The sequence below is a fragment of the Sarcophilus harrisii genome, chromosome 1 (genome assembly GCF_902635505.1).
Source record: "Sarcophilus harrisii chromosome 1, mSarHar1.11, whole genome shotgun sequence".
Taxonomy (NCBI): Eukaryota; Metazoa; Chordata; class Mammalia; order Dasyuromorphia; family Dasyuridae; genus Sarcophilus; species Sarcophilus harrisii.
The window spans coordinates 18,584,870-18,611,671 of NC_045426.1; the positions used below are offsets into that span (position 1 = coordinate 18,584,870).

The 26,802-nt window shown below is 40.1% G+C and overlaps 1 protein-coding gene and 1 long non-coding RNA gene across 2 annotated transcripts; one reads left to right on the plus strand and one right to left on the minus strand.

Moving 5' to 3' along the window:
* Positions 1 to 1,030: 1,030 nt before the first annotated feature.
* On the minus strand, positions 1,031 to 18,411 carry ARF4 (ADP ribosylation factor 4). Its single transcript, XM_003762320.4, has 6 exons — positions 17,998 to 18,411; positions 10,182 to 10,262; positions 9,885 to 9,994; positions 4,215 to 4,286; positions 3,013 to 3,138; positions 1,031 to 2,092 (listed from the first exon to the last, which is right to left on the minus strand). The coding sequence occupies exons 1-6, from the start codon at positions 18,062 to 18,064 to the stop codon at positions 2,006 to 2,008; spliced, it is 543 nt and encodes a 180-aa protein (XP_003762368.1). The 5' UTR covers positions 18,065 to 18,411; the 3' UTR covers positions 1,031 to 2,005.
* A 235-nt stretch (positions 18,412 to 18,646) lies between these two features.
* Positions 18,647 to 22,494, plus strand: LOC116421615. The gene is made up of 2 exons (XR_004232075.1): positions 18,647 to 20,982; positions 21,561 to 22,494. It is a non-coding gene; the product is annotated as an uncharacterized LOC116421615 (long non-coding RNA).
* The last annotated feature ends 4,308 nt before the right edge of the window (positions 22,495 to 26,802 follow it).

A 26,802-nucleotide genomic window follows, 5' to 3' on the forward strand; every position in this document is an offset into this window, starting at 1 on the left:
AGTCCCGAGTTAGTTCTTTAAGGAAGAGGGAAGCAGTTGCAAGCACTGGCATGTTACAAGACCAGAAACAAACCAGGAACAGCTCGAAGTAATCCCACCGGAATCCCAACTTCATTAAAATGGTTTAGTAAAAATTAACCTTTCATGTAGCAATAATTGTAAGTATTGCATGAAGGTAATGTCCATTTAACAGTGGATTTGAGACAAACTCAAAGAAAAAACAAGTGTACTTTTCCTTTCAACACTCATTTAAACCTGATGCTTATCTATCAACAATATAATTTACATAAAATACCTTGAAACTATCAACAGCCTTGGTTTAAAAAAAAAAAAACACACAAAGCATGTTTCAAAGTGTGTTATTTTAAGAGTTATCAACAGTATGTGAAAAACAAAAAACCAGCCGCCATTAGCTTCTGCTATGATAATCAGTATTTTCTCCCCACTATCTGAAACTCATGAATCCATCTTCCTCAATTACTGGAACCTGAAACAAGTCATAGATGTCTCCAAAGGGACTGCAGCCTCCCTCTGCTTCTTATACTTTATCAGGTGCCTTCATAACTAATAAATCATCACTCTTTTCGCCAACCGTTCAGCAGGAACTTCTGTGAGGAGACAATGTTGCTTTCAACAGGTCTGTTTTTAAAGACTCTGAAACTTGGTGCAAGTGGATCAAACTCAGGCTCAACTTGTATAAGCTCTCTTAAACCCGTCTAAAGCACCAGAGGACAATTCTTATCTCCCTTAACTCTAGAGCCTTCTCTAAGGTTGACTTCAATTTATCATATCTCATCTACCTAGTTGTTGGCATGTTGGTCTCCCAGCAGAGCAGGTACTACCTTTGAATCCCTAATATTCAGCACAAGGCCTGGCATGCAGCTATTTAATTTATTTAATAAATTTATTTAATTTTGCATTTAATAAATTTATTATTTATTTTTAATATAATAGTATTTATAAATATATAAATAGTATTTAATAAATGCTTTTTGACTTGGTTTAATTATGATTAACAGAGACTCATAAATTCAGGTTTGGAACAACTTATTGTGCCTTTATTTTTTAAACTTTTAATCATAAAACTTTACTATCGAGTACAAACCTCTGAGATTAAAAAAGGACAGATCCAATTGTATATTTTATCATTTTATTAGGAATAATTTCAAGTTGGGTTATGAAGAAACTAATTCATTATTGAGTTTGATGAATTTTCCAAAATCTCTTAATGAAGATATGTTCACCAATAAACAATAAAACATCAGCTGAACTATGATACACTGGGCAAAAAGTCAGGCTGATACCAAAAGCAACATGCAACATAAAAAAAGATACAATATAAAGGAAGACAATCTGCTGAGTATTAAAAGCCACCTCAGTAGCAACTCTTTGCCACCAGCACAAAATTAATTATCCATAAAAGTCCAAATCACACGAAGATAAGCAGGGCTGGTTAATAAAAAAGTTCCAAAGTCCCTCAGTTGCAGGAAATCTGAATAGTGTTTTAGAGCATTTTCTTGGCTGGCAGCAGCAGTATTAGAAAGTCTTTTTGGCAAGGGAGAGAAATAAATACAAATGGAATGCTATGTTTTGAAATCAGCAGACTGTCCAAGGAATGACATAAGGTATCAGTAAAGTAGCAAGGGGAAAACTTGAAAACATTATTTATTGGGGCTCAAAAAAACATTCAAAACATATTCATTTAAAGGTTGTCACAATAGCTACGTCCAGGCATTTAGGCCAAGGGAAGTAAAATCATAAGAGTACACTTTTTTTTTTTCAAGTTAAGGAGAAATTTTTTTTTTAATCCCAAGTATAACTGCTATAATAGCGACATTAAACTTGGTAAACAATAATTGGCAACAAAATAAGTTTAAATGCTGTAAAATCCTGCCCAAACCAGTTCCAAGATACCATTTAATAACCAAGATGCAAACTAATTTTGTTGTAACAAGCCTAGATCCAATTCTATCAAACATGTCCTTGGTTAGTTATCCAGTTGGATTTAACGTTTTGAGAGCTCGTTTGACAGCCAGTCAAGACCCTCATACAGACCGGTTCCTTGTGTGGCACAGGTAGCTTGAACATACCACTGTGTAGAAATAAGAAAAGGAAAAAAAAGGTCAATTAACATGAGAAAACAGTCTATTAAACTTTATCATATATTTGGTTGAGGCAATTGGGGTTAAGTGACTTTGCCCAGGGTCACACAGCCAGGAAGTATTAAGTGTCTGAGGCCAGATTCGAAATCAAGTCCTCCTGACTTTAGGGCCGGTGCCCTACCCACTGTGCCATCGAGCTGCCCCAAAGCAAATATTCTTTGTCAGTAACTGATGAATGCTATGCAATTCCAAGCTCTGTTCTGTCAAGGAATACACAAGATTATTACAACCACTTTTAGAGAGCAGACAGACCTCATGTTGCTTACGTCTCCCATCTCAACATCTCCATCCAATTAACTCTGTGTGATTTTAAGTCCTAGCTCTGGGACTCAGCCTTGTCTATAAAGACTTCTGCAACTTAGTGGATAACTGTTAAATACTTAATTAAATCTCAATCAAAAAAATAAGTGCAATCAAACAGAATTAAATTGGTCCAGTAAGAAAAAAAAATGCCTTTATACCAGCAGGCTACAGTTAAAGGGACTTGGGCATATTGGTTAACCTAACTCTAAAAATAAATAAGAACCAACAGTATGGAGCACCTATGCGCAATCCTGTAGGGGAAAGCTCCTTAGGGGCTGTCTCTGGAAAGGAATTCAACTCCCCTGGCAGAGCCAAGTCAAAGAAAATGGGAGGGGAGGAACAGGCCCCGCGCCCCTGCGAGCCTCTGCTCTGAGTATCACACATTCCTTGCCTCTTCTTCCACCATAACGAACCCTCCAATGAGCTATTTCCAGTAAACCTTCAGCTCTTCATGGTTTAGTTGGGCCCACAGGCCAGCTAAGCCAAGTTCCCCTGATGCTGTCCACCCACTGCCCCCAACGCCCCCTGGTTCGGCTCTAGCACTCACAGTTCTGTTGCGAAGAGACTGCAGGCCTAGTTTATCTGTCATTTCACTGATGGCCATGGCATTTGGCAGATCCTGCTTGTTTGCAAAGAGCAGCAGCACGGCATCCCGCAGTTCATCTTCCTGAAGCTAGAAATAAATTGGCGTTAATGGCGTAATTACTTGGAACAAAATCAAACGTCCATCACTAAGGTGAGCAAACCTTTCCTTCCTCTGTTCCAATCTCAGAGAATCCCCAGACGCCTTCAAAGCCCCGCTCGGGGCCGCCTGACAGCCCCCGCTCACACCACTCTGCAGCTATTTCATACTGACTTAGTCGTGGGGCAAGTAGTTGCCCCTAAATAAATAGTTAGCTTTTTAAGGACTGGGATCTCTGGGGGTTTTCCTTTGTAGCCCCAGCATCAAACCCAACGAAGGTGGCGTTGTAGGCTCTCTGAACAAATGGTACTCATGCAGCCTCTGAATAAATGAAAGGCAGCCAGGACAAGCTTAAAGTTTCCAACTCTTCACCAACAAACCCAAGGCAAAATCACATGAAGCAACCAAGACGACCTTGCCTCGTTGCCCAAGAGGGGCAGTTTCTGTGGGGGCGGGGGATGGCAGGCATGAGGGGCAGGGGCTGATGTTTAACCAGTGTGTGTTAGTCACTATGTCCTTCACTCCTCCTGCCCTTTCCCTTTTTCTTCAGCCAAGCAAGATGGCAGCCGAGACAGAAGCTGGTGGGAAGTCTGTACCTCCCACCCAGGAGCTCCTGCCGTGAAACTGATACACGAGGACTCACGACACAAACAGGCTGAGAGCAGACACCATCTCTCTCCTCAAATGTGCCTGGAAGGGCAGGACAAACAGGGACAGCACCAGAGCACAGGATCCTCCGCACTCAGTTGTACCGTTAAGGCCAAAGGGTTTTTTGACACAAATGAAGAGTCATGTGGGGCAATTGAGCTGGGTGTGACAGCGAGCACACATGACCTCTTGGAGCACAATTCTTTCTTCTCTAAAATAGGGGGTCTGCTACTAGGGTTCCCAATGTCCCTTCCAGCCCTCAATTTCCATGTCTTCAGACTCCCAAGATTAAAATGTTGTCATCACCACTTGCTGGCACATACTCATTTCTTTACTCTGAAAATCTATCTAGTTGAACATGCCAGTTTAATTTTTCATTTAATTATCTTTTTAATCAATCTTTTCATCTATCTTCTTACCATTTTCTGCAGTTCTTCAGCTCCTTCTTGAATTCTCTCACGATCATTGCTATCTACCACAAAAATAAGACCCTGGAAGGAAAAAAACACTTCTGATGAGCTAATGATTGAGTAAATATATCCCAAAAAAGTCACCTTATTTAGTTCAGGATTTTAGTTAAAATGAAACATCCCAAATAGCATGCATGAACGACCAATTTATACCCCAAACTTACTAAATATGCTGCAAAGTCATAAAACTGACTAACTTAATTTTACTGAAATCCTTTCCCCTTCCTTCTAACTTTTCATGGAAGTAGCCATAGAAATCCACAAAGCAGGACAAAACCAAAGCATCTAACCAGTCATGTTTTGATGATTTAATTAATAATTAACTCACTCAATTAAACATAAAAAATTACAATTTGATCTAGATAGATCAAAAAAGAAAATGCTAGGAAACTTGATTTAAAAAAAAAAAATTAAATATCCTAAGAATAAAGCTTATATTCATAGAACAATTTATGGTTTAGGAGATAATTCCCCAAAACTATGTTGAGAGGTAACCAGGACAAACAGCTCCAAAGCTCTATAATTCATTCCATGTCAAAGAGCTCCTCAGAGACACACAAGAACTCCTCACGAGAATTTGGGGTTCTTGTGCTTGCTACCAAAAGGCAGAAAAAAGGACAAAATTCTAGGATACTCTGAGAAACAACAAGAACACAAGCAAGGACCTTTCACTAAAAATGTGAAACTAAGATCTTTAGAGGAAATCTCTTTTCTCCATTACTTTAAATTGCTTGTTAAGAAACAGACTTGGACTTGTAGACATTCCTTGGTTCAAAACCTTGGTGGCCATCATTAACGACAACAGTCATGTTAGCCTGGACATTCAAGTGCCCACAGAAATGGAGAGGAAGATCCCATCAAGCTGTCCCTCATTCCTGACAGGCATGGCTACTGGGATCACAAGCCTGGCAAAGCCACCCCAGGGCCCTTAGCCCTGCTGTCTCTGTAGCCGGATGTAAAAGTATCCACCTCATTTCAGCTCCTGTGCCTGAGAAGCTAATGATGAAGGCAGGAATACAAGCCTGCAAAATTTCTGCAAGGAATTAAATTTAAACTCTGCCTGACAACTTTTAAAGTTACATCTGATGCCATCTACTAAACCTACAGCAACCTAACCCACTTTTTGATGGAAAGGGAATTGTGTCACAAAGTCAAAAAGGAATTCTCTATCTTAAATTAAAGCCGGTAACAAGGTGTTTATCCTGAAAGCCCGAGTCATGGGTAATGACTTCTCTATCAGTGTTTATGAATCAGTTCAAAAAAAGTAAATTTTGCCTGAAATAAAAGTTAATTAAAATCCTTACACCTGAGCAGAGATTGGAATAAATATTTCTAAGTCGGGTATTTTTTGCCACTGTATGATGACACTTAAAACTAAGCCTTCAGAACAAGAACTAATTACCTTGATTCCTGTGTAATACTACAGGACTCCAATTTGGATTCCCAAAGAAATGTAAGCCCTTTGTATATCTAGCTAACACTGGGAAAACAAACAAGGAACCCCATGATCCCAAAATGTAACTTTTAAACTAGAATATATGGGGGAAATGAACCATATTCTGTTATTCTTCTAATAATGAGCATGAGGAATCTGGAAAAAAAGTTGCATCTATAGTATATGGGCACGCAAGGGGAATAACAGTTCCTCTCTAAAGCTACTACCTTTCAACTCTGGACAGTTAACAACAGTCACCAAATAATCAAGGGAATAGTCAGATAAATCTCAAGTGTACTTAATGATAATAGAAACAGTGTCTAACCACAGTTTCCAGAGAGCAACATAATAGCAGTGCAGAAAAGGAATTACTACGAGCAGTAAGGAAACCTCAGACATCTTGACGCCCAGAATCTTTCTTGCCACTTTACTCCTTTTTTATTGCCAAAGGATTCCTGTTCTACTACCACACCTTTGCCAGCCTCCACCTCTGGGAAGGTGGGTCCTCAGAATTCCCTGTTACAATCTTCCTCTTCTCTACAAGACTCTCCCCCTGGCCTCCCTCCAGAGCTAAGCACAACTTCTCACTATTCCCCAATAGACCAGGACATGAGGGATCCACATAGTACTACTATTCATTGCTTTCCCATCTGAAACCACACATTTGTTTTTAATTTTAGAAGGATTTTTTAAAATTCCCTAAGTGGTATACAATTGGACCTGACATCCAAACCCGAAAAAAATCTCACTTTTATATCCCTTTTTCCTCTCTCCTGTTTACCTTGAGCCTCCTCCTTTCTTGCTCCATTCTCTCTTTTCTAATGCCCCTTGGAAAATTTTAGAGGCCAGAAGGGCCAATAACCACCTGTAATTTGGTAGATATTTTACACAGGGTCGGGACAGTTTCATTCTCACTTCTGAGTGTCAGCCCTTCATGAATGCTTTTGGAATCTAGCTAGTGTTTTTCCTCACTGTAGCTAGCTGTGCAGCTGTTCAAGTCCATTAGTTGTGGGTATTCCTCCTGAAGCAACAATAAATGAAAAATACATTTTTTTCCGGAGAGAACATTTTCCAAATGCCAGCCAAAGAAGCATGCCAAGATGTCCACTCATGCCTGGTAACACAATGCAGTCGGAGTAAAGACGGGGAAGCCAGATCATATTCTTAAGTCTGTTTTGCAGAAGTCTCCAGGGAGCTCCCTTATTCTTTGGCCACCCTACAGTGCTCTCCAGCACATCACTTGCCATTCATTGCTAATTCCAGACCCTCCTCATAAAGAACTCTCTCAATAACCTCTCCTTGGATACTCATTCCCATCCACGACTATTCCCTTTCCTTTCTCTAAGAGTCTATTACAAGGATCACTGGTGACTTCTTCATCGCCCTCCTCCATGCTGGGGTCTTTTTTCTACCCACCGGTGACCCCTCAAAAACACTCTTGTCTTTCCAGTTCACCCTTCTCTGCTAACTCTCACCATTCACATCAACAGTCAAGCTCTGGTTCTCACCACTAACTATAGCTGTTCTCTCTCCACGACCCACAAGTCTGAGTTCTTGTCTCTAAATCCATGACTACAATTGGTGCTCCCTTCTTCGTCCACCCCTCTGCCTCACTGTATTCTTCTCCCGGCACCCTTGTTGCTGCACCTCACTTTCCTCCTTCCCCAGTCTTTTTTTAACCATCCAGTTTATGAGTCAACATGAGTTTCAAAAGGGTGTTAAGAGACGGTCTTGAAAACTTTGGAACACAAGGTTTTGCAAAGAGGAATGCTGAAAACTATCTTTGCATGTATTTAGAAAAATAAAAAGCTATTATTGCAGGGGGGAAAAATAGAGAGAAAGACAGTCTTGTAGTCTACAGGTAGCTGCATCTCTTAAGCTTCCCTTGCTTCATCTCATGGATAAGCCACGGGAGAAGAAATTTCTCTCTTTAGTACTAAATAACTCATGTATACTTTATTAATTCTTAAAAAGCCTAGTCAGTTACAATTAATAGTAATAATAGACTTATCACTGATAAGCAATCAACTATTGCCAAATTATTAATATAATTAACATTAACAACAACAATGTTGGGTTGTTTTGTTTTCTGTGAGGCAATTAAGGTTAAATGACTTGCTCAGGGTCACACAGCCAGCAGTGGCAAGTGTCTGAGACTAGACTTGAACTCAGATTCCAGCTGTCCCAAAAATGTTAATAATTGTTAGTAATTATTTAAGTTATGATGTTCTAGTAAATAGCTTTTTTTCATTATTTAAAAAAAAAAAAAAAAGCACCTTCCTTTTAGACTCTGGCAGTACAAACCATTTGACTATAGGTCCTGAGTCCTAGTGATAGACTCTTACCTCAAATGCAACAGATTTAAACCAGCAAACATAAGCAAGTGCCAGAGTCATCTTAACCTTTTTCTGGCTAAAAAGATTTACCTTCAACATCAATTTCTTTCACCAGACCTGGGATTTCATCTCTCTTAAGGAGCTCCCAAGTGAAAAAGCTTCCTGAACCTGGAAGAGCTGCCTGGGGTTGGGGAAGGGTTCCTGGGTTCCTCAACCAGGCTACACCGGAGGTGGTTCTCCAAGCCAAGTTTTCCAGACTCTCTATACTTCACTACTTCCCAACCTCAGCTCTGTACTTATTCCCACTATCCTATCTTCTGTCTTCATTTGTCCTTAGCTAATTAAACCTCTAGTAACTTACCAAAGATCACAGCTTAAAACATGGAAGGGCTCTGAGGACATAAGAGTCCAACTCCCTCATTTTACAGATGAAGAAACTGAGGCCCAGAGAAGTTATGTGATTTTCCAGGCGGGCCTCGAACAAGATGTGAATGGAAGATTTCATGAAAAGAACAGAGACCTGGATAAACTATCCTCTGGTACAGTTAAGCTCTCAATAAACATTATACTAGTTTCATATCTCGTAGAATATAATCAAAAGATAAAAGGCCCATACTAAAGTTCCACTTGGATATTAAAAACTATAATAGTAACAAAAATAATTACCATATCCATTTTGCAGATGTGAAAAGTGAGGCGGGGAGATGATGAGTGCTTTGCCCAGGATCACATAGTTAGAGAGTGCCCAAGGCAAGATTCCAACCCAGGATTCTTAACCTACCCCCCCCCCCCCCCCCCCCCCCCCCCCTTTCTATTCCTGGGATAATCAGCAGTATCCATCCTTTCCAAACTGGTGTCCTCTCCCCGACTCCCCAAAGCCTCAGCTCCCTCCAGCTTTCTTGAATGGGCTGGGTTTCTTCTCTTAAAGGCAGAGACTGTCATTGTTGCTTGTCTTTGTATCCCTAGTGCCTAGCACAAAGCCTGGCACATAACAAGCAATTAATAACAGCTCTTACCAACTACAATCAAAAGGCTTTGATGATAGACAAGGGGTTTCACCCCACGAGTAGCCTTAATGAAGAAGGGCAACACAGGGGGAAGAAAAGGGTGCACACACAAAGGGCAAGGAAATACCAATCACTTCACGTCCACAGGTAATGATAAAAAACACATGAGCTACATTAGATTTTTAAACAACGCAGGAACTACATCCCCAAAATAATCCACAAAAGAATTAAGGTTCTCTAATTTTTGTTGCCTTTTTTTGGGTGGGGAGCAAGACAATTAAAGTTAAGTGGAGTGGCCATTTTTTTTTTTGGTTGAGGCAACTGGAGTTAAGTAACTTGCCCAGGGTCCCACAGCTAGGAAGTATTAAGTGTCTGAGAACAGATTTGAATTCAGGTCCTCCTGACTTCAGGGCTAGTGCTCTATCCACTGAACTACCTAGCTGTCACCCTTCCCTTTTCTTTTTTTAGAAAACTGTAACCGATGAAATTAAAAGGCTTCTAAAGTTTGGATTCAGTACATGAAAATGAAATTTAATGAGGTAATTACTGATACTCTTATTTTCTAAACTAAGGCTAAAAGTCAGTAAAGTGAGATAGTCACAAATGATAAGTGACTAATTCACCATTTGGAACCCAAAAAAACCCTTCTTATAATTACTTAATAAAGCCTACTTCTCCAGGCCAAATTTAGTCCATATACGTAAAAGGCGGAGTCCACTCAGAGACATGAAAGTAACGATAAGAGGAATGCTAACTCATGTGTGAGAAACAGCTTATGATATACAAATATGTATATATTTAATATATACATTCAGAGTATATAAGAAAATCCATATCCTACCTGTGTGTTTTGGAAGTAATGCCTCCAAAGTGGTCTAATTTTATCTTGACCACCAACATCCCATACTGTGAAACAAATATTTTTATATTCTACTGTTTCCACATTAAAACCTAAAAAGAAAAAAAAAAAGTAATAGTCATGTAAATTGATCATTAGAATCCAATGTTGAATATTTTATTATTCTTTTAAGTTCTAATGAACATTTAGCAAGCTTTCAAAATTAGTTTGAATTACAATAGTTTCATTACTCTCAAATTTTATACTTTACAAATTAGAATGAACCATAATTTTCCTTACCAATAGTTGGAATGGTGGTGACTATCTCCCCTAACTTCAGCTTGTACAAAATCGTTGTCTTGCCAGCAGCATCCAAACCAACTAAGGAAATGAAGAGATTTTTAGTTATTAATCCAAAGTCTGAACTAAAAAATTATTTTACAAACAAACCTTACAAAACCTGAACATTAATTTTTCCTTAATAAGTAACAAATAGAAACTTTTCTGAGGACTTAACTTTTCATTAACAGCCATCAAATATTCATAACAAAATTCTACTTTTTTGACTAGTATTATAAAAGGGAGGAATAGCGAGAAAGGATTCCAAGGTATCAGGGCAAAAATGGCCTTACGTTTGTCTAAACATCATCTTCCCAATGTAAACCATGAGAAACAGCAGAGTGTGAAGGGTAAAGCTATACTGAGATCCTATACAATACACTAACCAACTGTGTGACTAAGCAAGACCAGGAACTGCTGCTCTGTGCTTCAGTTTCCGCATCTGTAAAGATGAAATTGGACCAATGGTCTCTAAGCACTTTCAGCATTTAGCATATAATACATAATATTTTAAAACCTTAATAAATGTTTAGTGACTGACTCTCTTAAGATCACTTCCAGAATTGAATCTATGATCCTGTGAACCAGCATCCAACAATCAGAAAACTAAGCCTGTAAGAATATTGGAATAAAATTCTGCTGAAACACAAAAAATACTCTTATACTTCAGAACAGGGCATTACAGACCCGTTTTAAAATCTGGAAGGTAAAAAAAACAAAGAAAATAGAACAGGCCATATTGGTACGGAATATGATGCTGACAAACATTCTACTTATCTACTGCTTCAAAGGATATTAAGCACTTCAGACATGCTATTTCATGTTTAAAACAATTGCACATATTTAACCTATATCAGATTGCTGGCTGTCTTTTAAAATTTTACAAAAATGAATGTTGAAAATTCTCCTTACATGTATTTGGAAAAATAAAATATTGTTTTAAAAATAGGAAACTCCTTATTTTACAAATGAGAAAACAGGCCCCCAGGGTTTGAGGAAGATAGTTCCAGTCCACCCAGCCCATTGCAACAAAGACTGAAAAGACTTGGAGGCCTTAGGTCTCCAGAGCACAGTAGAAGTCTTCCCAACATAGGGGGGAACTGAAGGAGGGAAGGAAGGAGAGGAAGCTTTCTTAATGGTAACAAAACCCACAATAAATAAATGAAAGAATAAAAGGCAGCTCTAGATCTCAGATTGTGCAGTTATTACAGAAGGCATCTAGACACAAATAATCAAATTCCACTTTGTCTATCTTTACTGAATATCCATACTATATATTTTTAAGAGCTTCTGAGACTTCATCCTAGCCACAGAATTAAGCTATAATTTACAACAATTAAAAAAAAAAATACCAGCTAATTATTTAAAAGAATAGAATAAAATAATATATAAATGCAAATCTTGGGAAACCTGAAATCTTTTAAATATCAATTCTGGAGCATTCATTTAATGAGTGAATAACAGCACAAAATGATTATAACTTTTTGAGAAAAAACATCAAATTTCCCCACTTGGTTTTTGTTAAATTACTGAAGACTCAAACAAACTGAAAAGCTGTTTTTTTCTACTGAAGTAGAATGGGCAAAAGAAGCCCATGCTTTGAAACTAATTTTATTTTATTATATTATTACTCACTTGAACCATCACCTCAAATACTAATAAATTAATTTTCAATTTTCTTTCAAAAAGGAAAGGAGGGAGGTAGAGGAAGGAGCAGCAGGGCCTGTGATTTCATCATCAAAAGGAAATCTTAGCATAGAATTCTTTCCAAGACCAGTAATTTATAATCTCAGAGTTAGTTGGATCCCAGAGATTAGGCAATTTGCTCAAGCTTCACAAAGCCAGCACAGATCAGAATGGGACACTCTTAAACCCAAGTTTTCCTGACACCAAAGTGGGATCTCTCGCCATCATCATGCTGTCTCTCATGGGCCCATTACTAAATTTAGTAGATGATTGACCTCTTCTGCAAAGAAATCCCATTTTTTACTTTCCCTTTCCTTATTCATCATGCATCATGGCTTATGCTTTTAACCACTCTTTCCATAGTCAGTGTTGCTGATTTTTGTTCTAGAGAGGAACCTACTACCTTCTTTAAGTATGTCAAACAAATTTAGACATTTTGAAGAGTGAAATGGAATTTTTAAAACGTTCAATACACTACTAAAATAGCTCAACTCCCTTGTGCATCTTCACCGGGGCTACAGGGAGCTCCAATTTCCTACTCAGCTAAACTGTATCCTTTAACTATCTGGCATCCCCAGTGGCAGTGGGAAGACAGGGAGTTTAGACCACGATAAATAAAATCCAAAGTGACTTTATTCAATCAAAATTTAACATTGAAGCGAAATTAATCATATAAAATTGTTAGGTTTAAGAATGAATTATCTACTAGGTACCAAACCAAAGATGACAACTAAGTTTTAGTATCTTTGTAAATCAATATGTAACAAGACTAGTAATTGGCACCTAAAAGGTGCATCATGAAATTGCTTCAATGATCTATAGCTTCAATAAAATGTGTTTAATAACACAGGATAAACTGATATAATGTACACACACACACACACACCTTTATTTATTAATCAGAACCCTAATTCACTTGTGAATTTAAATATGAATTTCCTAAATGTTGCCACAGTCTGCCAGGACTCAAGAAAAGGAAACTATAGCTAATTGTTAATTACTCAGAATAGAGGAAAGCTTTTGGGAGATTTAATTAATAATTTCATAATATATCTGTTTACCAAACTTATTGTAAATTATATACAATAAGTTTGATTAAGACAGATATATTATGAAGTTATCAATTTCTATTTCAGTTATAGTTGAATATAAAAATTATACATAAGATGGAATTTCTACATAAACTGCAAACAATTCAGTATTCTTATATAACGAATATGAAAACATTCAGGAACTGTTCACTTGACATCTTGAAAATGGCTACACTTCTAGGAAAGGTGCTAATCAGTAGCAAAATAATCAAAAGGTCCTTTCTTTTCTCAACTTATTGCACTTTCATTATCAAAAGTGAATTATCCAAAGCATATTATGATAATTGACACCCCCAGTACTCTGGCCCCTGGAACAGTACAGCAAGTGCTATGAATCCAAATGTAGCATACATGTAGTAAAGAGCTGTGCTGAGCTCTGGCAAGGGCCAGTGGAATCTACTTGTGCCCAAACAGATCAGAAATAATTGTTGGTAGACAAGCACCCTCAGGAAGGTAGCACCCTTACAGGGCCAGATGCTCTTTATCTACATGACTACACTAAGCTAAGGATAGAGTTTCAACGCTTAACAGCATAAAACGGAAACTTGGCAAGTTCTAGCATCAACTTTAAATTTTTAGTATTCCAGAAACACCCCCAAGCCAAAGTAAATATTGATTTCTCAGACAAAATGTTTAGATGACAAATATTTAGATGAATATTGAGTTGAGTGATTTTTTTAAAATACCCTGACAGTCTGACAGTAACTGAGGGGGAAGGGGTGGGTGTCAAAAAACCACTTCTGTCAGTACATGGAACTTTCACCGAAATAAAGTCAAGCTAGATAAGAATCTCGGCTTCTGCATCATCAGCAAAAATTTACCTTATATTTTGAAGTTTTCACTAAAGCTCCTTTCACTTCTAAAACTGTAAAAAATGCTGGATATCTCAATATAAGGAGAACAAAACCTTCCAATTTCTTTCCATGAGTTTGATATGAACCTTCCTTAAAGGAGTAGAAATCTAGAAGCCTGTGCTGTTGGTTTTCCCTGCCACTAACTTGCTATGAGATTGTGGACAAGTCATTTCTTTCCGAGACTCAAAACACCAGAGGATTGAATTAGATGATGATGAAGAAATCCCTAATTGAAACTTGCCCCCAAAGACAAGCGACTTCAGGCTCTTCACCATTTCCAGAAAGCCTAGTCTTGCCAGCAGGGTGTATTATTCCCTTCTATCCACAAGACCCAAAGCCCCTCTGTAAGTCAATTACTAAAGGATGCAAGGTCTCTGAGGGCAGGGAGTGTTCTGTGTGTCCAGCACATAATATATAAGGCGTGTGACATAAATAAATGTTTACTGATTTAAAACATGCCACATTTAATATTCTCTCTGTGTCTCTGTGAGACAGAGACAGAGAGAGAGAAAATGGAGGGGTGTAATATTCCATCTGAAGAAAAAACCAGGATCTGAACGAAAGACTTCCATTTTTGGAGCTCATTAGATGTGTTTAGTGCTAGGAGATCCGGGGAACAAAAACAAGACCTAAGTAGAAGAGGTGCTTCATTGTTAAGAGGTTTTCCACTCTATTCAAACAAAGATTGGATGATGACTTGTTTGGAAAATTATGAAATGGAATCACTTCTTAGGTAAGGGTTTCTAGATAACCAACTTGTAAAATGATGGAACTGGGTTAAGGTATCTTCCAGATCTAAAAAGATGATCCTATGATCGAAGCTACTTCCAGGAATTCCTGCATTCAAATCTAGCTTTAGAATAACCCTGGGCAAGTGATTTCATTATGATCTAACCTCCCAGGGTTAAGAAATAAGGTATCTGTAAAGCATTTTGCAAACCATGAGGAATTATACTAATGCTAGTTATTATCAGAACTATTATTTTGACAAAAGAATCACTAAATAGGACATCTTAACATGTATGTAAGATATATTCTGGAAATCAAGTTCAAAAAAAAAAGTTCTATCCAAAAATACAATTATCTGTCAATTTCTAATTCATATCTCATCAGAAATTCAAGTTAAGGATAAATCATTTTCCAGACAAATTCATGTATCATTTCTACAATTTCTCCTTTATAACTTCATTTTGCTCCAGCAGTTTAGTTGGTATTAAAAAGCAAAGTGAACAATTTCTTATAACTACTGAAAATTATTTAGAGACAAAAAGCAGAAAATAGAAAACTCTTAAAAAAAAAATCTATAATAGTTTGGTAGCTAAGTAATCATAATTCAATCTCCCTAATCACCTTTTAAAAGTCTTTGGCTCAGGAGGCTTGAGGGTTACCTAAAAAGGAACAGGTGGAAACACAGGCAAAGTGCATTCTGGTTACAATGAACAAAATCACATCCTTTAAATTTTAAAATTTTGGAAGGGCAAGAGGTTTCATCAGATTTTCTCATCCTAGCTATACTTAAGACAAAAGAGAAAGCCTCAATCTTTAAATCAAAACAAAATGCTTCTTAGTTTATATTTTACACACACACACACCTGCTTGTTCTTTATATATATTTTTAATTGTAATATCTTTGAATTGGAATGTATTTAATCAATAATCTTCTATATCAAGGGGCATGAAAATCATTTTAAATAAAGGGAACATAATAATCAACAGAAGTACAAATGGAAAAGCAGAAAACCTAAATGAAAAAATTTCAGTTTAAATTAAATTTAGAACCAAAAGGTTTCTTTTGATCTAGGAAAATGATAAGTAGAAATATAAGTAGTTGACACTTCTATAATTCTTTCAACACTTTACACTTTCTCACATGACAGTAGATAAAATTATAACTTCCCTCAATATCCTGCCCCCTTGCTTTCAAATCAGGGTTTTCACACTCTCCAGACAGCACACTCCAGAAAAGAATTCCTTTAGCCGTGTTTGGACAAACAGTAATCAAGACACTGTAGACTGAAAAAAACCTCAATTCATTTCCTATGAGTCTGAAGTAAAAGGACCTATTCATATTGTTTTTTGCTACAAGAATATAATCAGGTGTAACTTACTATCTTTATTGTAAAGGTCAGAAATTAAATTACAGTTCAAAGTCCTTCCAGATTCCTAATCTCTCTCCAGGTTGCCAGATTTCAACCATTTAAAGTTATGTTGTGTATACTTATTGTGTATCTAATTTATATTTTAATATATTTAACATCTACTGGTCATCCTGCCATCTGGGGGAGGGGGTGGGGGGGGTAAGAGGTGAAAAATTGGAACAAGAGGTTTGGCAATTGTTAATGCTGTAAAGTTACCCATGCATATAACCTGTAAATAAAAGGCTATTAAATAAAAAATAAATAAAGTCATGTTGGTTCACACTAGTAAAAGCTGAAAACCAAGTGCTCACTCATCCACTGGGGCATGGGTAAGCAATCTGTGGTACACAAATACAATAAATTTACTGCACCATGAGAAAAGACAAAGAGAAACATGAGAAGAGTCAAATAAACTTGAAAGGAAAAGGGAAATATATGCAATTATTCTAATAATGTAAATGAAGGGTTTGGGGTTGGACCTGTGATTTCATTGGCACAGGAAAGTACCAATGAGTAAGCTCCTTTGCTATCAGTGCAGCTCAAAACTTCTGGGTAACTTTAAAGAGAGTTAGGAGAGCTACTAAGGCACTGAGGTCTTCCCGACTTCTAAGCAAGTTCTCTATTGGCAATGCCATGTCGCATTCTCATATAAATGAAAGCCAACGCTAAACGTTTTAGAACTGAGATTTTTATACATACATGCATTTTAGCTCCAGAGAATCAAAAGAGTTCGGAGATGGTAGGTTCCAGGTACACTCGTCTGCACTATTGAATATGTTTATCAATTTGTTTAAACCGTTTTTACTCAGTTACAAGAAAAAGGCCAGAAGGGGATCGACTGGGAGATCAACGGCTTAAATGAAAAACACCAACAAATCAGGTCGGGGGAAAATGTGGGTTGGGTTGAAACTGAAATCCACAAATGAAACACGGGAAGCCTATTCGAGACCTCTTCACAAGGGAAACCCCCAAAATAAAAACTTTGAGGAAAGAACCCCCCTGGCTTCTTTCTAGCATGTCTTTAGCACTAACTAAAAGCTAATGTGTTCATAAAATCTGGAGAAATAAGACTAAAAACGGGAGAGAAAAAGAACTCAACGTTAAGTCAAATTTTATACAGACTCACCTTGTTCTCATGACACTTTTAAAAAGTTTAAAAAGTTTCTTTCTAAAATTCTGGTGTCACCGTGGTGTTCATCACACCAGAACATTTTTTTCCAGTTGTAAGAACAAAAAATGAGCAACACTACACGGCCGCTAGTTAATTCCAATCCTTTTTTAAGGCAGCAGTGACCCGCGTTAACATGGAGGAAACGAACCCTGCTCTGAGGAAAGGGTGGCTTTTCATCTCACTCGGAGACAGCCGCCTCGCCTTTCTTCGAGTGGGGACACTCGAAAACACCCCGTAGACTCGGGAATGCAAGCTTTTTTAGACAAGACAACTCATCCTCGAGTGTATGATCAACATCAGGCAAGGAGTCAACAAGGAGGTGTCAAGCCCCTACTCTGTGCCAGGCTCTGCGTGCAAACACAGGAAGAGACGAGGTCCGGAGAACCCCCCCCCCCCACATACACACACACACACAAACAACTTCGCACAAAGATTACGCGCTAGAACCTGGTACCGAAGCCAGAGCGCTCCTTATTACTGATGTGACCTTGGGGAAGCCAAGGGATCCCCCGGGCCTCAGTTTCCACGTCTCTAAGAGGCCTCAAGGCCCCCTGAAATCCCTTCCAACTCTAGATCTCGGCTGCGAGGGAATGAAGCTGCTCGGTGGGGGAGAACAGGAGACACCCGGCTCTGGCCCTCCGTCCTCCCCGCACGACTCGCGATCCCCCGCTTGCCTTCCTCAGGTAGGACCCCCCCCCACCCCGGGGAGCGCACAAGGCTGGGGCTCTTTCAGAGCCCGAGAACGTCCCCACTGAGGGGGGCGGAGGACGGGCCAGCCCCCGCTTCCCATCCCCCGCTTCCCATCCCCCACCCGGAGCGCTCGGGCCCGGGCCTCACCCATGAGGATGCGCATCTGCTTCTTGCCGAAGAGGCGGGAGAAGAGCGACGAGATGGTGAGGCCCATGGCGGCGGCGGCGACGGGAACAGAGGCGGCGGCGACGGGGACGGGCGGGGGCGGCGGGCCCCACGGCCTGCGTGGCTCTGCTCGCGGCTTCCGTGCGGGGAGGCGGCCCCGACACCGGCGGGCTCGGGCTCGGGCTCGGGCTCGGCTTTGGGCTAAAGTCCGGGCTCAGAAGACGACAGCGGCAGTAACCGGCGGCGGCTCGGCGGGCATTTATTGTAGTACTGGGGCGCTTGCGCTCGAGGGCTCGCGCTCGGGCTCTGCCACGTCACGCGGCGGCGGTCACGGCGGCGGCGGCTCCAACGCGGACAGAATCGCGTCAGCGCTCCAACCCCGCCTCGCCTTTCTCCGCCCCCTTTTCCTGCCGGCTTGACACCACCGCGCCTGCGCCTTAGGCGAGAGGGCGGAGCCTAGGAGGGAGGGGAGGAAGTGACAGGACGACTCCGCCCAGCCGCTCGCGCTACGCCGGTCGGAGACCAATGGAACGCACAGGCGGTCCCGTCCCGCCCCCCTCCACGTCCCCTTTTTTTAATCAGCTGTGTGCCGATTCCGCAGTTTCCGCTCCGTGGAATTATGGGAATTAAAGTCTTTTCTCGCCGCCCCGCCCTTCAAGGGCGCGGCCACTTATTGTGGATAGCAGAACCTACTCTGCGTCGCTCCGGAACCGCCCCATCCGTCACGTGACGGGTAGAGTGGGTCAAAGGAGGAGTGGTTCCTCCGACCGGAAGTGGGGCAGGGTCACAGTTAGCCCAGGGATAGAGCAAGCTTCGTGTGTCCTTCCGGCGGGCGACGCCCTGGCCACGCAGCTGCCTCCCTGAGAGCTGATCCGGTCTGACCCGGAGCGGGCAGGAAGCCAGCCCCGGGCCGCGTTTTCTTGTTTCCTCTCCGGAGCGGATACGATGGAGGCAGAGCGGGAGGGAGCGGCCTGGAGTTGGAGCCGGAAGGAAACAGCGCAGAGGCCCGGCCCACTTAGCCCTATTGGACAAATGAGAAAACCGAGGCCCACGGGATGGGGGCGGGGGTCCCCAAGATTCCCGAGCTAAGCCGGAAGGCGCCGGCGCAGAGGCCCACGTCCTCACCCCCATTGGACGAATGAGTAAACTGAGGGCCCCGGGAGTGTGACGTGACCTGAGATCACAGAGCTGAACGGGTTCGCAGGGGCGACTTAGTCCAATTCCGCCTCAGAACGGAAGCGTGCAGAGTCGCTCCAGGAGCAAGAAAGAGCGGCGTGTAAAAGCGGGACCTGCCCGGAAGAGCGTGGCGGCCCCCTGCTGGGAGCCCCGGCTCAGGCACTTTGTCTCCCTCTTGTCGCTCTGACCCGCCCGCTGATGGGCGACGTCCTCCTGAGTGGGGGTGGGATGGGTTTGAAGCCCGGCTTTGCTCCTGGATCCCTGGGGTCGGTCCAACCCCCCCGCCCCCGGGACTCCGTTGTCCCGCTTGTAAAACGAGGAAGCTGCAGCTGAGGCCGGCAGCCCTGCCCCCCCCCCCCCCAGCCCTCCTCGCTTGCCCTCCCCCAAGCACCAGAGCGGAAGGGGGCGCGGCCGCACGGCCGCCTTTTGGACGGACCCTTGCTGAACTTACAGGTGGCACTGACTGGGCGTGGCCTCCAACCAAAGCAGGCCTTTATAGGGCGCAGAGCGGTGGGGAAGAGGAGGATAGTTGGTTTGGAGCCTTCGGTGCTGAACTTGCTTTTGGTGTTAACCTAATTTTATCCTAAATTCATATTGTCAGCAAACTGCTCTCTTTAGAACTATAACGTTATACCACAGGATGATATTAGTGATCGTAGGGAGAAAAATCAAATGTCTTTTTTTAAGAAAAAAAAAAAAGCACAATGGGACCCTCTATTTTCTCTACTTGTTGATGAAGAGTTTGACATTTCTTCCTCAGCTTTTCTTTTAGTTGCCCTCATTCAGTTCTATGCCCTCAGAGTGACAACTTTTCTGGATTAACATCTCCTTATTCCTGAAAGTGCAGATTAAGAGTATACAGCAGTGAGAGTCAGAGCAGGTTCAAACTCCACCCCAATATTTCCAGCGTGTGTGATCCCAGAAACCCTTAAATCCTCTATATTGTGTCTTCTCCGGACTTGGGGTCAGGAAGATCCAACTTTGAATTCTGCCTCAGATGACCGCTATGGGACCATGGACAAATCACTTACCTCACTTGGCTCATTTGTGGGGATGATTACAGCATTTTCCTCAACGAGCTGGTAGAAGCAAATGAGACCACATGTATAGAACCGTTTGCAAGTTGTACAGCACTATAAAATGCTAGCATTGACAGCAGTGATGATGATGGAGACAATGCCAAAAGGCCCCTTCCTGGTCTAAAACTGATTCCAGGACTTTGCCCTGCCACAATAAAGTACTTGTGAGGACGATCTGTACACGTGTGGAGGATAGCTTTACTGAAGCTATGAAGGGTTAGACAGGCTTTCACAAGGGATATACTATTGTGCCACTGAATGAGAAGGGGAGAGCACTTTTGCCATAAAGGATCTGTCAAAAAGAGGGCTCTTGCATGTTATGATCATAACAAGGTTTCTTAACAAATCTCTGTCAGTATCAAAAGAAGAACATGCAGTGAAATGTGTACTTACAAAGGTCAACACTTTTGTGTTAGTCTCTAGAGACAGAACTACAAAAAGTGAAATCCTTTATAGATGGTGAGGTCTTCCATATGTTCCAATGGGCAGATATTTTATCACAGTTACTACATCCCTATTACTATGCCAGTCGCTACGCTGAGTGGTAGAGATAGAGAAAAGACTCCCTGCCCCCAAAGATGGTACGACCTAACCAGGAGACGGTATGCAATTAAATATGTACAAACAAGGAAATGAGAGGGAGAGCATTGGAATTAGGAAAGACTGCCGGTAGAAGACGGAATTTTAGCTGGAACTTGAAGGAAACCAGGAGGTGAGTGATAAGAATGCTCCAGGCGTTGGGGAACAACCCAGAGATGTATCCTGTTTGTGGAACAGCCAGGAGGCCAGAGTACATGGCAGGCAGTAAGGTGTAAGAAAGCTGGAAAGGAAGGGTGGGGCTCAGAAGTGCAGGACTTTGATTACCAAGCAGAGGATTTTGTATTTGATCCTTGAGGCAATGAATTCGCCACTGGAGTTGGCTGGGGAAAGAATGTTTGGAAATGGTGGCACTTGCATTGGACTAATTCAACAAGCCCCTGAATATTTGGAGATGGCCTCAAACAGAGCCTTGGCTAATCAAAAGTTCAGTCTAACAGGACAATGGAGGGATGATTAATGGATGCAAGTCAAATATATGAAAAAGTGCCTGCTGGTCAAACTAGATTTACATTGGACCAAACTATCAGCCTGTGTCTTTCTATTCAAGGACAAGCATAGCATATGGCATGAGCTGGGCCAGGAAATAAACAAGAGGAAGACGGCAGGGATATGGTAGGGTACTTTCGGAGATCTCGGTATTTCCCGATTCTAAAACCCATCTTTCTATTTTTTTTTTTTAACACATTCTAGAAATTTACATGATTGTAGATGATGAGAGAATCCATATGGTCCAAGGGGCAATGGAGGGATGCATACATAATGGACACAAGACAACTACATTAGAGTACCAACAATGGCTTATGTGCAAATAGTGTTGTAAGGCCTATCATCCGGGAAACATGGAACCAAAAAAGGAGAGAGTCCAAGCATGCATCTTGAGCAAGGGCAAAAACAGCCAACACGGGTGCCTTAATAGGAAACTCCTGAGGATTTTTTGGAAGACCTCTATTTCATTAATGGCACATATTCTTTATGGAGGATTTTCAGAAGGAGCTGAACAAGAAAGGATCAGGTGGTAGAGGGCCACTGAGTGCAAAGTCAAAGAGTGCGCATAACAGTGAAATAGTGAATCCAGTCCAACAAAGAAAACATTTTTCAAGCATTTGAGATTGAGGCATTATGCTACACAATTCTCAGTTTTTATGATTGAAATTATAAAATGTTAATTATTAATATAACAATGGTTATTAGTATATATAATTACAATATAATGTAATTATATATAGTAATAATTATCATTTAAAATAAATTAAATATGAGATTAGATATTTAGCAAATATCAGGTTGTAAAACTCCTATGAACCAAAAACATGGTTAACATAATCTGAAGTCATACCTGCAAAGAAACTTTGTTATACAGATTGGAAGCCAGGAAATTAAAGCAGGAAAACTTGGTCAGAAAAGTGAAAATGTGACTGCAAAGGAATCATCACAGTTTTATGTGGACATATTTATAGACAGAAAAAGAAGGTTGTTTCTTTTTCATCTGAAAGTTTAAATCTTATTTCATTTAGTCCAGAGTCTACCGGGATTTGTTTGGTTAATAAGGCATGACATTAAGAAAGCAATGTAAAGCCTTTTTTGTAGGCTATCTGTAGGCAATAAAAAGCTCTGTCTTATTATACATTTGGCTCAATCTTTTGATGTCAAAAGAGCTGACTGCAGCTAGCAGAACCCAGGTCTAGAAGCTTTAGAGTACTAAGTAAAATGGAACACATAAATCAGAATAAAGAAAAACAGAATTATGTTAAGGAACGTCAGCAGTCAGATTTAAAAGGGAGAGTTGTCTTTAAGTGTCTCGAATTTCATTAATTCTTGCTCTGATGTCACTTTATTATCAATAGGAATTAGAATCTAATTCCTATAGTACAAAATATTAATGGTAGCAGTGTTTATGATCACAAAAAGAAATAAAATTTGCACCCATCATTTGGGGAAAATGGCTGAACAAACTATGGTAGGTGAACTTAATGGTGCTATAAGGAATGCTCATCATGAAGAGCCCAGAAAAATATGGAAAAGACTTATGTGAAGGGATGTTGAATGAAGAAAGAAGGGCCAAAAGAACAAGGTACCCAGTAACTGCAATGATGCAAATAAAAAACTAAGAAGTGGTATAATTTGGGTTATATACAGTGGATATCACTGATACTTAACAAAGTGAAAGCACTTTGTTCAGTACATTACTCCCCTCTGGCTATCTGGACAACCCAAATCAGTATTATATAAATGTAAGTTACAATTATTAGTTGTACTATCCTAATCATAATACATCTCTGTGCCCTTCCAAACTAGTAGTTTATTTACCAAGGCTACATTATGGCAAGTGACAACAATTTCCAGATTTCCATTTGGAAATAAGCTGATGAAGATGGGAAAACAAACCCCTGAAGGTGAAGTGAATGACTTATTAGTGTCAGTTATTTAAGTATACAAGTGAGGAAACAGGATACCAACATGCACACACATATCTAACTACATCTTAATTCAAATATAGAACAGACCCATGTAAAAAGTGAGGTAAGGAGACGAAAATGGGATACTTGCTTACCAAGAGAACAGTGGAGGCTCTGTTTAGTTACCATTATTCCAGGAATTTTCCCCCAGCTTCTAATATTTCTTCAGCTTCATTTCTCAATATTATGGAATAACTGTTAAAGCATTCGAGATCAGGAGACTTAAGTTTTCAGATCTGATTCTGAGAGCAGTCTCTCTTGAGCTATCATTTAAAAAGTGAAAAAGTCTAAATAATTCCCAAGGACTCTGCTCTTATAAAATTGTGTGCATCATAAGAAAGGTACTTAATGAATTCCTAGATGTTTTAGATCAAGATGGCTTTTTCAATATTATGATAGCTGGGGATTGAGAAGTAATACTTTAAATGACAGCATCCACTTTTTATTTTTTTTTCCTTTTTTTTTTTTTTTTTTTTTTTTAATTTAATAGCCTTTTATTTACAGGATATATGCATGGGTAACTTTACAGGATTAACAATTGCCAAACCTCTTGTTCCAATTTTTCACCTCTTACCCCCCCCCCCTAGATGGCAGGATGACCAGTAGATGTTAAATATATTAAAATATAACTTAGATACACAATAAGTATACATGACCAAAACATTATTTTGCTGTACAAAAAGAATCAGACTCTGAAATATTGTACAATTAGCTTGTGAAGGAAATCAAAAATGCATGTGTGCATAAATATAGGGATTGGGAATTCAATGTAATGGTTTTTAGTCATCTCCCAGAGTTCTTTTTCTGGGTATAGCTGGTTCAGTTCATTACTGCTCCATTAGAAATGATTTGGTTGATCTTGTTGCTGAGGATGGCCTGATCCATCAGAACTGGTCATCATCTAGTATTGTTGTTGAAGTATATAATGATCTCCTGGTCCTGCTCATTTCACTCAGCATCAGTTCGTGTAAGTCTCTCCAGGCCTTTCTGAAATCATCCTGTTGGTCATTTCTTACAGAACAGTAATATTCCATAATTTTCATATACCACAATTTATTCAGCCATTCTCCAACTGATGGACATCCATTCAGTTTCCAGTTTCTAGCCACTACAAAAAAGGGCTGCCACAAACATTCGTGCACATACAGGTCCCTTTCCCTTCTTTATAATCTCTTTGGGATATAATCCCAGTAGTAACACTGCTGGATCAAAGGGTAGCATCCACTTTTTAATACTTATGATACTTTCAAAGTTATCAGAACCTCTGGTTCATGGTTTAAAATTTTCATGTCTAACTCATGGCACAGGAAACATGCAGATTAAGAATATTTCATGAGACTGATCCAACTCATTCCGGAAAGCAAGTGGGAACTATGCCCAAAGAGTTATGAAATTGTGCCTACCCTTTGATCTGGCACTGCCATCACTGGGTCTTATCACAGAGAGACCATAAAAGAGGAAAAAGGATCCACTTGGGCAAAAATATTTTGAGCAGCTCTTTCTGTAGTGGCAAAGAATTGGAAAACGAGCAGATGTCCACCAACTGGAAAATAGCTGATTAATTTATGGTATATGAAAGGAATGGAACGTTATTCTATGGAAAATGAACAAGCTGATTATAGAAAAGCCTGGAAAGATTTACATGAACTAATGCTGAGTGAAGCAAACAGAATCAGGAAAATACTGTACAAAACAACAAGATTATATGATGATCAAATATGATCAACTTAGTTCTTCTCGGCAGTTCAGTGATCCCAGGCAATCCCAATAAACATTGGATGGGAAACATCATCCACATCAAGAGGCAGACCTACGGAGACTGAATGTATCATCTTTTTTTCTTTCTAATGGGTGTTCCCTTGTGTTCTGATTTTCCTTTCCTCACCTAACTCACATGGAAATATGTAAAAAATGAATGTAAATGTATAACCTAAAAAAAAAAGAGAAATATTTCTCCCACAACCCTCCCCTCATCTTCACTTCCCTCTAGAAAATCTCCTATGCGTTGTGACGAACCAATTTCTTTGTTACAAAATATAGAAGAAAAAAAAAAAAGTAACCTACCTTTCTCTGGTGACTAATATGTTCTTAGGATGAGTAATTCTTATTTTAAAACTCGTGCTACATGAGAAGATCCAATTCAGTTCCAATTGATCAGTGATGAACAGAACCAGCTATACCCAGAGAAAGAACACAGGGAGATAAATGTGGACTGCTTGCATTTTTGTTTTTCTTCCCAGGTTATTTTTACCTTCTTTCTAAATCCGATTTTTCTTGTGCAACAAGAGAACTGTATCAATATGTACATATATGTTTTATTTTAGATATACTTTTAACATGTTTAACATGTATGAGACTGCCTGTCATCTAGGGGAGAGAGTGGAGGGAAGGAAGGGAAAAGTTGGAACAGAAGTGATTGCAAGGGACAGTGTTGAAAAACTACCCATGCATATGTTCTGTCAATAAAAAGCTATAATTTAAACAAAACAAAAACTTGTGCTAATTAAACCTCCAGTATTCACTGAAACAATACAGTGCTTACTTACTGGGGGTGGGAGGACGCTAAGAAATTATCATCTAGACAGTCAAATGGATGTAGTTAGACCAATTTCATTCCTGATGAAAAACTTCCCTCGATGCAGACTGTCACTTACTTAGAAACTTCAAGTCCCACTTGCCAACAATACTGAAACCAGAAGTCATACAACTAGTAGATTTCAGAAGTAGAACTTGAACCCATCACTTCTTACTGGCCTTTTCATTGACTCCTTGTTGCATCTATTTTGTCTCAAAATGTGAACATTCCCATCCTTTCTCTAAAGCGCTTATTTCAACTCCTGACACTAGAGAGTCTTGTTCAGAATTGGAATCACAACCTGAAATGCTGTCTGTTCGACTGCTTTACCTCTGACTTTATGGAAGGGGCAGTGTGGCCCAGTGAGAAAAATTGGATTTTGAAATCAGGGTCCCTTAGAGCTATTCCCAGGACTGCTACTTACTATCTACTATAGAGTTCTTAACCTTGTTCATTTGAATTACAAACCCATGGGAAATCATGAAACCTAGGAACTCATTTTTAAATGCATAAAAAAGCAAACTAAGTAGACTGAAGGACAGTTATCAAAATCTTAGAAAACCCAATTACAGAGACCCCAGTTAAGAACCCTCGGCACTAGATTGCTTCTGAGGTCTCCTTCAGTTGCCCTGGGCAAAGAGAGGAATAAAGGAACATGACTGGCCAACGGCTGGTACTACCTCAAAAACTGAAAATGAGCCTTTCTAGTCAGTGGCAGCCCACAATGGGGATTTAAAGAGTGGGCAAACTGCAAATAATGCAAAATCAGATCTAGCGAGGGAAATGTCCCCCACGGCCCACAAGCACTGCCTCTGAAATCAAGGCCTCCGAGAAACAACGTTGAAGGCAGAGCTTTTGTCACTCCTATCAAACTCACTTCAAAGCTGTTTATTAAACCATT

Bases quoted from the DNA above. Each gene is read 5' to 3' on its own strand.
- ARF4 (XM_003762320.4), bottom strand. From the start codon at position 18,064: ATGGGCCTCACCATCTCGTCGCTCTTCTCCCGCCTCTTCGGCAAGAAG. The intron at 9,995-10,181 runs GTAAGGAAAATT...TTTTCTTTTTAG, and splicing joins CACCACCATTCCAACTATTG to GTTTTAATGTGGAAACAGTA. The intron at 2,093-3,012 runs GTGAGTGCTAGA...ATTTCTACACAG, and splicing joins AGTCTCTTCGCAACAGAACT to TGGTATGTTCAAGCTACCTG.